The sequence below is a fragment of the Acanthisitta chloris genome, unplaced genomic scaffold (assembly GCF_000695815.1).
Source record: "Acanthisitta chloris isolate BGI_N310 unplaced genomic scaffold, ASM69581v1 scaffold1562, whole genome shotgun sequence".
Classification (NCBI taxonomy): Eukaryota; Metazoa; Chordata; class Aves; order Passeriformes; family Acanthisittidae; genus Acanthisitta; species Acanthisitta chloris.
Window position 1 is genome coordinate 209,232 of NW_008661987.1, and position 11,459 is coordinate 220,690.

Here is an 11,459-nt window from a genome sequence, read left to right on the forward strand (position 1 = left end):
CCAAAATGCTGCCTCTTCGATTGCTTGGTCTATTTGCATTTTCTCTCTCACTCCAACAACAACACAGAAAAAAATCTGTGAAGATTTCCTTTCATGCTGAGCACCAACCTTCACAAACAGCGAGGAGATCTTTTCAGATGTGTTGTAATACTGAGAGATGCTCTGAATCATTTTAATTGCATTTATGAGTCCTGGAATAGCATCCACCATGGACACCTGGAAAGAAGCACACAATCTGAACTCTGCTCAGTACCTCTGATACCACACATTAGCTCAACACCTAATTAGTGAATGCAGGAGCATTACAAACACAGTGTTCATAATAGTTCTGCCTCTGTCTCCCTGGGCCTCTCCTGCAGAACTGCCTGTCCTACTTCACAACCCAAGCTCTACAACTTAATTTTGGGGAAAAATTTTCACTAGAGTCTTGGCTGGAAGAATACTGATCAGCAAATGAAATTTGATAGACATAATGGCCTCTTCAAAAGAACCATTTTTATCCACAAAAAGTATGTTTGTATGCTCAGTCACTAAACCTGATGTAAGCTTGCATATAAAGAGAGCCCAGAAATTGCACTGATCCTCATGGTGCTTAGTTGAATAAATGAACTATGAAGAACAACTTTCTGAAAGCACTGGCCCTGAGATAATACAAAAATTAGATTCTGTGATTCTATATACAACAGGTGAGGTGCCTGGGAGGAGGTGATCTAATAGCCCATACCTGCACATGTAGGAGCCCTGGTGCTGGAGTGGCCCCTGTATGGAGGCAGACACAGTCGGGTCCAGCGGCCCAATCACGGGGCATGGCTGAGCCCCTCAGCCACGGATGCACAGGCAAGAGCCCCGGGGAAAGTCTGGGCAAGGGAGGGTAAACGATGTCCTTCAGCCAGGGCTGAGTGAGGGGAACCATGCCAGAAACAGCCTGAGAGCCCCGAGGGGAGAGCGGGAGTAGGGACTCTGTACCCCCAGCAGAGATGGTCCCGGCAGAGACATCAGTAGGGCAGGTGTTCCCCTGCTGCATGGGAGGACCCACATCATAGCAAGGAAGAGTTTTAGAGGAATATGGGCAGCAGAGAGAAGCTGTTATTGGCTGACCACAGCCTTCCTTCTCCCTGTGCCACTTGGAGGGAGAAGAAATTAAACAGAAGTGAGGGGGGGAAGGTGAGCCTGGGAAAGAGAGTAGTGCAGAGATGTGGTTTTAATTTCTGACTTTGTTTCTCACTACCAAAATGTATTTTCACTGTCAATAAAGCCACTTTTCCCCACGTTGAGTCTGTTTTGCCCATGATTATAACAGGTAAGTGATGTCCCCATTTGAAAAATCCATAAGCTTTTTCATACTATGTTCTCATCCCATCCTGTTGAGGAGGGCGATTGAGAGAGCACTTGATGCATAACCAAGGTTAACTCACCACACTCATTTTAATTCTCCATACCCTTTATGGTTTTTAGTAAGTCTTGTGAAAGAGAAATGCCCTTTACTACTTTGATGCAAAGTATCATTTCAAAAAGCCTAGCAGTCTCGTCTTCAGCCAAAGAATGGGTCAGACAAAGATTTTACAGACAGCTCTTTCTCACATCTGAATTTCCAAAGCAATGACAGTTAATTGGCAAACTGATCCTCAAACTTTTACAGGTAAATATCAGTATGAGAAAAGGTTCACACTCCATGCCTTCATGGCTTTCACCCCAAGTGCTACACCATCTCCAAGCCAACACCTCCAAAGTGGACACCACTTCCTCTTTGGCAAAAACCTACATTGGAAGCACAAAGCAGACTAGCTCACCAGCCCCTGAACAGTGCCAGTAGCAAGTGTATTCACTTTTACTCTGTTTTGTATGGGTATTATACTAACCTTTCAATAGAGAAACTCAAGTAGCAGATTGGGAAACACTGAAAGAACACACTGTTCTAATATAATCCAGTAAATAGAAACAAACATTGTTGCCCAGAGCACTGTTTGGAAGCAATTTAGTTTTCAGAAAAGTATGGGGGGAGAGAGAGAGAGAGAGGAAGCCAGGACAGCTCAAAGTTTTGACTAGCAAGACACACAGTCAGTTGCAAAACCAGTGTTAATAAAAGCAACCATTTGCCACCTACTGTAGCAGAAAATGGGATGCTGAGATTCCTTCCTCCTAGCCCTTAGTTTAGGGTGGCTGGTTTTGTTTACCACTTGTTATGCTTGCTTGTTATCCTATTCATTCTCATACTATGGTATGAGAAGGTGATTTATATTTACCCCTTAATATTTACATAATCATATTTATCCTTTTCTAACCCAAGAAGCTGAAAATTGCCCTATAAATGTTAGTCTAAGCATGGTCTGGTCAGTAACACAAAGACAAAATACTAAACTATGCCTTTAGCATAGTGCTAGGTTTATATTCATTTTTGCTTGCCTTTTTTTTTTTCAATTTCAGGATATTTCAACTCCTCCCATAGCACAGAATCCAGTTTCAGCATCAGATCAAAAGCTTTACAGATACTATGGTATAAAAACAACAGGTACTTTATTTTGTAGCCATAAATTCCCATTAGGCCAATTTGACCATAACTACACAAATTCTCAAACTGGAAATGCATACGTAAGATTTTGTCTGTGTCATTTCCACATTGATCCTACAGAATACATTCATGTTGATTGTCTCAAGACATTTATGTAAAGAATGCAAAAGTTCTGCTTACAGGGTCACTGTTGTATAATGGGTCATAATATTTTTCCAGAGAATACAGGTACTTTACGTTATCTTTAGCTTCATTTGCTGCGTCTGTGATGCGAATATCCAATGCTCGCCACTTCTGAGAAGAAAAAGTTGAAAAACATAAAAACCATACATTTCAGCAAAAAATATTTTGAGATCAATCTCTTATGTCATTAGCTTTTAAACACATTTGAAAGCAAAGGTACGCTTGTTCACCCAAGATGAGGAACAAGTCCTTATTTTACTTCAGTGACATGACTCTGAATATACAGTTAGTTTAGATCACTAGGCTTAACAAGTTATGTCAGTAGCAGTGTCCAGTCAAGTTGATGTAAAATATACAGACATTATCTATTAACTATTTTTGCTTGATGAACTGATAAATATATAACTATGCATTTGTTTCATGTGTCTCATTTTGATGAGCCAAGATTTTTTGTTTTATTTACATATTTTTCTGTTTGTGATGGGTCTTTGTTATGTCAAATGTCAGACGTTATGAGCCCACAAGCAGTTTTGACAGACACAGTAACAGCATGAGGAAGAGGTTTAAAAAATGTGGGGGAAAAGGGGTAGTTTTATTTTTATCAAATACCTAGTTCATTAATTCAATTTTACAATTCAATAGTCAACTTTTCAAATATTTTAGAGTATTAATTTCTGTTGAACCATGTGGATGTAGTACATTATCAGCCTTTAGACAAAGGGGATTCTCAGACTTCTCCAATAAATTCAACTAGATTTGAACTTTATCTACCCAAGCTGAGGAAAAAGAAATGACAAAGAAAACAAAATTCAAAGATACTTCAATGTTTTCCCCACCAGCATTGTTACATACATCACCAAGATGAACAAGGGTATAGAGCATTTCTAGGCTTTACATCTGTCATATTTTAAAATAGAAACCTTCAGCAGTTTGGATTTAGCAGCAGTGAGTACTCCAAGCACTGCTTTCACATCAGGGTGCTTCAGCTGCTCCATAAGGTAGTTGAACTTTGACAATTTCTTTTTCCAATAATCAAGTTCTACTCGTGGTCCAAGGTCATCAGCTTCCTTTCTCAACTGGTCATTTTCTGCAAGAACCTTTTATCATACAGTAATATTAGTGACTGATGCTAATATTTCTTATCAGCATGGATAGCATGGATTAATTCTGTATTTAACTCCTGGAATTAACCTCCACTGATGAATTACCCAGCTTAGTCACCACCTCACATAAGAGACTTAATTTTGCTTGGCCCTTTTATTTCCAAGTTAAAGAAGAGTTACCGTTCCTTCTGTTCCAAGAGCACTGTTAAAGACAATTACATTTTCTGCAAATAACCTGCAGAGCATGTTTCAAAGTACAATTGTGACCACTGAGAATAGTGTTCACTCAATCATTGTGTTACTTTTGCTTTCATTACATCCACAGGGAACCAATGTTTTCTACTTTAACAACCAGTGATTATCAGACAGGGATCTAAGCTTCTGAAGACATATATGCTCATTTACTAGCAGATAGAAAAAGTTCTCAATAATATTCTCATTGAGAAATAAAAGCACACAAAATGTACCAACAGTAATTTAAAATAAAGAGATTGATCACATCTAAATTTATAGAAAGGTAGCTATCACACCAACAGGACTAAACTCATCTGCCAATATGCAGATGTTGTCATATTTCGCATTTGTCCAGTGTATTACCTGTTCAATTTGTTTGGTCCATTCTTTCATGCAGACTTCTATTTTTTCAAGAACATCTATTCTATTAGCAACCATCAGGTAATCTGAAGGTCCTCTTAGAGTTTTCAGGTCATATGTTTCACATTTCTTCAGACTGACCTAAAACACAAGTTAAAAAACTCTGAAATGCCAACATGTTCAGGACAGATAATACAGGAACTTTAAAAAGTAATTTCTTGTCCTTCTTGGAGTATCTCACTTCCTATTTCCAGCTCAGTCTAAATTAAATGGGTTTGAGCAAGAACTGGACTCCAGAATCTGGAGAATTCACCCACCTGGCAGTTGTGCTCTCATGCTCTTCCCTTCACAAAAGCTGAGTAGAAATTAACAGATAAAGCAACAGTTTGTCATACATTAATCATTCTCTGTTTAAGAGTGACTACAGCCACTGGAGAGTCAGGAAGTTAATAGTTCTAAAGAACTGGCCCCAGAACAAACAAGAACAGAAACACCTGCAGCATTGTTAAAGCCACAGATCAAAGTATAATAAGTTACTGATGGCAAGAAACAGAAGTATTGTATTTTTCTCCAGTTTAACAAAAGCAATTTTTATGAGTAATCCACAACAGCAGTTAATTCAAAAGCTCCAGAGCTGGAGATTATCTACAGCTAGCTCAATTTCTATTTACCACATGAACATACTACCTTCTCCATCAGACTTTGCTGAGTGCCTGACAGCACACTAACAAATGCTTCAAGGGCATGAAGTAAGTCCTGCTTAATATTGGAAGCTTGTTGAAGTGCACCAAGTTCAACCCAGCCAGAGTCCTTAGTCTGTAAGGATGGAATGAGGATTTCTGACATCAACTGCTCAACACTTTTTAATAAGCCATCTTGACCTACATTCAGCATATTAAAATCTACTTCCTGTAAAAGAAACACAATATAAGTTAAAATTAAAAAAACCGAATTTTTGCCATCATTATATTTATTCCAGGTCTTGACCATCTCAAAAATTACCAGTGTGTACAAGTGTTCTTCAAGTAATAACAGCACAATTGTTGCTAACTGGGGCTGCAAGATTAGCACAGGGTCACAGTTTATCCTACAAAGCTGAGGAAATGACGATTTCAAAACACTTCCAAAATATAATGAGAATATAAGAGGCCTCTATTTAAAAAGCCACACTTTGCTTCATTGAAAGGTACTCAAACATTTTTTCCTGCAGTGTATTTTAACACCAAACAACTTGTATTTAAGTGTCACACATTATATGTGTCTTCAGACATATAATACCACTTTTCAACTTGTCTTTCCTATTTTTATGGTATTATCTACTATCAGCAAGAGCTATATCATTAGATATGAAGCTGCCTGCTTTGCACATCTTTCAGTAGCAATTACCAGATTGCAAGCACACAAATCTTCAAATGTTAAATAGTATATGCCTAAGTAAAATCTAAGCTATATCTTTCAAAATAATAAAAAAGAAATTAGGTGGTTAAGCATAAAACTTCAAAGCATGTAGGTGTAGAAGTCAGATATTAACCTGGTGATGAAAGCTCACCCACTCTTCGGCTGTTCTATTTCTTGCCTATCTTGGCAAAATACAGTTTTAAAACTTTAAAACTAGAAGATATGGGGGGAGTTAAAACTTGCTGGCTTAGGAGTTGTACTTGAAAGTTTCCATTTTGAATTGTACAGAAAGTTTTCACAATGCTAAATTCTCATTTAGTACATCATTCTTATTTTAGCACTCCTATTAGCTTGCCTACAACTGTAGGATTCCCTACATTTTACTCTGTGCTCCTCACTACTGGAGCACTTGATCCAGCTTGGTTCACCTCAGACTGTCATAGATTTAAGAAGTCTTTCAGTAGATAAACTTGTTTATATATTATTTCCATATACACTCTCAGAAGCAAAATAATTTTTATTTAGTTTTCTAATGGATTTGTTAGAACTTATTGAAATATAACAGCTTATTATTTAGGTAATCACTAATTACTCTGTCACTCTGGAATGTCTAAAATTTTCTTCCTTAGCATCATTTATTCATAGCAATTATATACTTCTAGTTGCCGCCACTAGATAATGTCAGGTTTTCCATCTCCCTCCATTTTTGTCATGTTTCATTTAGTCCAGCTGTGTCCCTTTTTTGCTCATTCCTCCGTATCAATGGCTCTCAAATTATGCAGCGAGAGCAAATACTCCAAGGTGAAAATGAATTTTAAACAACAGACATCAGCAGTCACTGACTCTTACCTCGTAGATATTCTCAGTTGTGATGGGTTTTGAAAGACTGGATCTAATGAAGCAAATGCATACACCAGTTAAAGCCACTTCTTTTCCCTCTGTTACAAATACTTTAAGTTTCTTCTTCTTTGTCAGATGAGAGGCCATTCCTGTTCCTGGAAGGCCAAAGTGCTCTATAGATTCAAACAAAAGAAACACTTAAGACACACCGATAACTTATTCACAAAAAAGTTTTTGACACAAACAGTTCAGTCATTATTTGTGCATATCTGAGTCCCAGTCTCATGGAGGCACCTCCTGGAACTATCCACAGACAGCACGCAGCATTCAGTCTTCACCACATAGTATTTCATCTAGCTTTGCCATTTTCACATCAAAAGTCTTTCATTTCTATTCATTTACTTGTTTTCTATTCCTTCTAAGGAAAGGTTTGAGCTCAAGGTCTTACATGGCTCTATCATGCAGTTGCAGGTAATGTTCTATGGCTTAAAAAAGAAAATTCAAAGAAAGGTCAGGAAATGTAGTAATGTAGTCTATCTTAGAGGAGTTATTATCAACAGTCCTCCCTTAAAAACACATAGACTTAAGACTAACATTACAAAAAATAAACAGACTGCTTCTGGAAACAAGGAGAGAGAGGCCACAGAAGATTCTCTGGGGGGAAAACAAAAAAAACAAAAAAAACCCAAAATGGGGAAAACAAAAAAAAAACAAAAAAACCCCAAAACAATAAGGGAGCTACAAGGGACTTCCTTATCCTTTTTTCTTCCCCCAACAAAAATATGCTGCTCACATCTTTAGGCTCTTGGCAACACTTGTAAAGAGTCACCAAGAAGTAGCATAACATCCCAAAGGCTACCACAATCATACTGTAGGGTCATCTGATTAGTTAGGAGGTGGGTGAGGGGGACTCATTAGATTCCCAGGTTTTGACCCTTGACTCACAATCTTTCCAACACTACTTAAACTCAGGCATGTTAAAACTTGCTCATCAGATTTCTAAATGAGTGACTGGGTTTGCATTTTCATTTTATTTCTATGTGCATTTAAATTTAGTTTATTAAAGTTGCTTATATCATATTAAACAGTCTTTTCAGACCTTTTAGGTATATACATACATATATACTGAAAATACATGAAGTATAAATATGTATTTGTACACTCATCTAGGTATGTTCACATATGTATAAACACATTTATACAGGTATGTATAGATGTACATCCGGGGTAAACCAGTGGAATGATCTCCTGCCAATCAGTCACAGATTCTCAGAGGTCACAAAGCACCTGGCTAGTCCCAACAGCAGCACTGGAGGGTCTGGGACAGAAGCCATGGACAAAGGGAAGATGTCCATGCCACAGGGGTCCTAAGCTGCCTTTAGAGTAAGTGAGAAGGAGGCTTTCCCCAGAAATGTGGTAACATGGAGGTACTGGGGAAAGGAATATGCACAGAAGGGACTTCTGGGATAACAGCTTTCTACCCCTATTGACAGACTCATGGGGGCACTGTCATGTAACAGAACCACCTGGATTGATGGTCCTGTGCCAACAAATGTTGATGGCTTCTAGGGCAGATTGGTGGTGTGATCAGAGAGAAGGGGACAGAGGAGCTGTCACTGATTACCTTGTGTGAAAGTCATCTTTTAACTATCAAAAACCATTTCCCAGCACGCTAGGCAACAGCAGTTGAGCTCACAAGCAAGTACATTGCTGCTTCATACTAGCAATATGCAGAAGTGCATTAATAAGCTTCAGCAATTTCATCAATCCTCATTTCATGAGCAAGGATTGATGTCCAAGTTTGACCAGACTTGACTTGCTTTAAGCCTCAGTTTTTATGAACTTTACTATTTGCTGTTTCCTTGCACATTTGCTGAGCACAACTGCAACATGCTGAAGGAGAACCTAAGTTGCTTTACCTGTGTCAGTCACCTCCACATCTTGATAGTAGAACATCAGATGACACAGACCTCCAGGGGCCAGGAATTTGTCAATGCGGTCTATCTGTTTGAAATCATGTTGAGATCATAATACATAGCATTCCTATTAGGACAAGTTTAACTTGCTCAGATTTTTAACAAAGGTCTGACAAATACTCATCACTTTATCATTATTCAATAATAAAGTTATACAAGGCGCTGTTGCTGCTCCTCAAAAAATAATCAAGTTGCCTTGTACTTTAGCAACACATACCTACTTAACTGAATCATTTCAATATTTTCATGCTGAACACAAGTGAACATAGTCGGACCATGTTTCAGTGTACTGAAACCACTTAACTGTACATGCTGCATATTATCTCAAACTGAGGGCCCAGGACATTTCTTCATTTACTGAAATGCAGCAGCACCTCACTCAAGTCCCTCACTTATGTTGTTCTTCCTGCAGCTCAGCTAACTAAATGAAAGCAGAAAACACACAGCTGCAACTATTCCATAACAGCTGGATGAAATATTCCATAACAACTGGATGTGGCATAGAGTGCTGCGGTTTGACAAGGTGGTATTCAGTCAAAGGTTGAACTCAATGACCTTGGAGGTCTTTTCCAACCTTAATAATTCTGTGATTCATACCATAGCAACAGGGAAAGCCTTTATTTATATTTCAAGCATCAGGACAATTTCACAGTTCTCCATCAATTCAAGGCTGCCAACAAGCACTGAAGCATGTATTGGTAGTGCAGTCCACAAATCTCGTGTATAGGTCATGCAGGCTGAGGAAGAAACTTAATTGCTCTCTGCTAATACACTGATCCATGTCTCAGGACTTAAAAGTCTGGCCTAATCCATTATTTTTCTAGATCTACAAGTCACTGTTTCATGTAGTCCCTAACTACATAGCTGTCTTCAGCAGAAAAGGCTTCTAGAACTTAATCTTCAGAAACATTTGCTGGTACCATTTTTGCTTCCTAGTGCAGGAAAAAGGCTAAAAGATCACCAGCAGCAGGAAAAAAAGCTGCAATTATCCCTCTTCCATTAATAACAAGCCTCAGTTACACCAAGATCACATAAACTGCTATTTCAGAAAATCTTGGCTGAGCCCTCCAAGATGAGGTCAAAACAACTATTACACTTTTTGCTTTCCAAGTATAGCAGCTGCCAATATTTTCTTCATCTGACAGCTATTCTCAGGCAAGATAGTTTGCCAGGAAACCCATTTAGAAATAGAATGCACAAAGGCTGAAACAAATTCTGCTTTTTAACTTTTATGACAGTGTTTTGTACAGCTCTTTTGCTTATATCACATGGAGTCACAGAAATGTTGGAAGGGACCTCTGGGGAGACCTCAAGGTCAGCCTCCTAGCTTTGTCTAGGCTGAGTCTCAAAAACCTCAAGCACAGAAATTCCATGACTGACTTGAAGTAACCTATTCCCATACTGCATTACCCTCCTGGTGAAGAAGGGACTCTTAGCAGCCATTTTGCAAGGTGTGGCTTTGTCATTATCATCTGCAATCCCTGAGAACAGTTTAGCACTGTCATCTTTGTAAATGCTCTTCAAGCAACTGCAGGCTACTATTTGAGTGCCACTCAATCTTTTCTCCCTTATCTCATACTTCACATGCCCTATGTCCCTCTCTGTCCCGGTAGTCTTCACTGGACTTTCTTCAGTTTCTTGACAATATTAGCACTGGGAGTATGCATTCTGAAGATGTGCAGATGAAAAGAGAAGACAAAAAACTCAAACAAACAAAACACAACCATGTTTACTTTAGTGTCAGGAAGTAAAACAAGATCTAATTGTTACCTAGGTTTAAAAGAAAAAGTTACATCTCTTCAAACCACGAAATGTATCTCCATTGCATGTAAGACCATCAACTTTGATGCACTGTTTCCTCAATATACACATTTATGACTGTTTACCCCCTCCACTAGCCCTCATGTAGTCAGTCAGAAAACATGAGCCATTCTATTTTATCAAGTAGTTTCTATCTATTTTAGTTCACAATGTAGTCGCACAAATGCTGATGGGAGCCTTATGGAAACAACAACATACAACCTGCTGTGGACAAAACTCTTGAATCTATATGTGCTGTATATTCATGGACTGAGAGACTTGACAGTGGTTCCACTATGAAATACGGTCACTGGTTTTACCATATTATCTATAACCATTGGAGAGCAGAAATTCTAATAAATTTAAAATTCAATAGTGTTACAATAGGTCCTCAAAGTAAGAATGCTTTTGTTCAACTTAATTATAAAATGCTGAAAAACTATTTTTCAATGAGAAGACTCGAGTATTCTCAGACAGGAAGTCTGACAACTACCTCACCAAGAATTTAACAGTAACGTCAGTTCCAAAGCACCCTATGAGCTTCACTTTCAGATTACCTGGTTACCATCAAGAATAGCATCTTCTACTTCTGTTTTGTCCAGATTCACACAAGAGGCAATGATATCCAGTAAGTAATCATGCCTGCCATCCATCCGAGCACGTTTAGCCTCCCTCTCTTCCTTGAGCTTTTGCTGTTATAAAATATAAAGTGGACAATGAATAATTCACAATATATTTTGAAGACAAAAATATATAAAGCTTTAAAATTTATTTTACAAAGGAAAGTCTATTAGATTCTTCCATACATGTGATTTATATTTTTATGGCACACAAATGAAAAATTTAGAAGCGGCTCCTGTTATGATTTACAGTTTGTTTCTGGCGTTCTGTTTTCAGATTTAGCACAACATTTCTATCATAATGTTGTACAAAAGACTAACTTGTTGAAAGGCTCTGTAGAAAAAAATATATTTTATATGTACAGCTCCATTATTCTGCAAGTACACCCTAAGTCCTTATTCTCAGCTTTGCAGTCTAGTCACGTACGACCATCAA

At 38.2% G+C, this 11,459-nt stretch overlaps 1 protein-coding gene across 1 annotated transcript in view; it reads right to left on the reverse strand.

The window, feature by feature from the left end:
• LOC103798160 (dynein heavy chain 5, axonemal-like) overlaps window positions 1-11,095 on the reverse strand; it is a gene marked incomplete at its 5' end in the record, with an annotated part of 107,827 nt that extends 96,732 nt beyond the window's left edge. Inside the window, 8 exon segments of the mRNA XM_009070408.1 lie at window positions 109-216; window positions 2,690-2,803; window positions 3,613-3,789; window positions 4,393-4,530; window positions 5,077-5,298; window positions 6,637-6,800; window positions 8,547-8,631; window positions 10,961-11,095. Of these exon segments, the coding sequence (XP_009068656.1) occupies window positions 109-216; window positions 2,690-2,803; window positions 3,613-3,789; window positions 4,393-4,530; window positions 5,077-5,298; window positions 6,637-6,800; window positions 8,547-8,631; window positions 10,961-11,095 (1,143 nt within the window).
• Window positions 11,096-11,459: the final 364 nt, after the last annotated feature.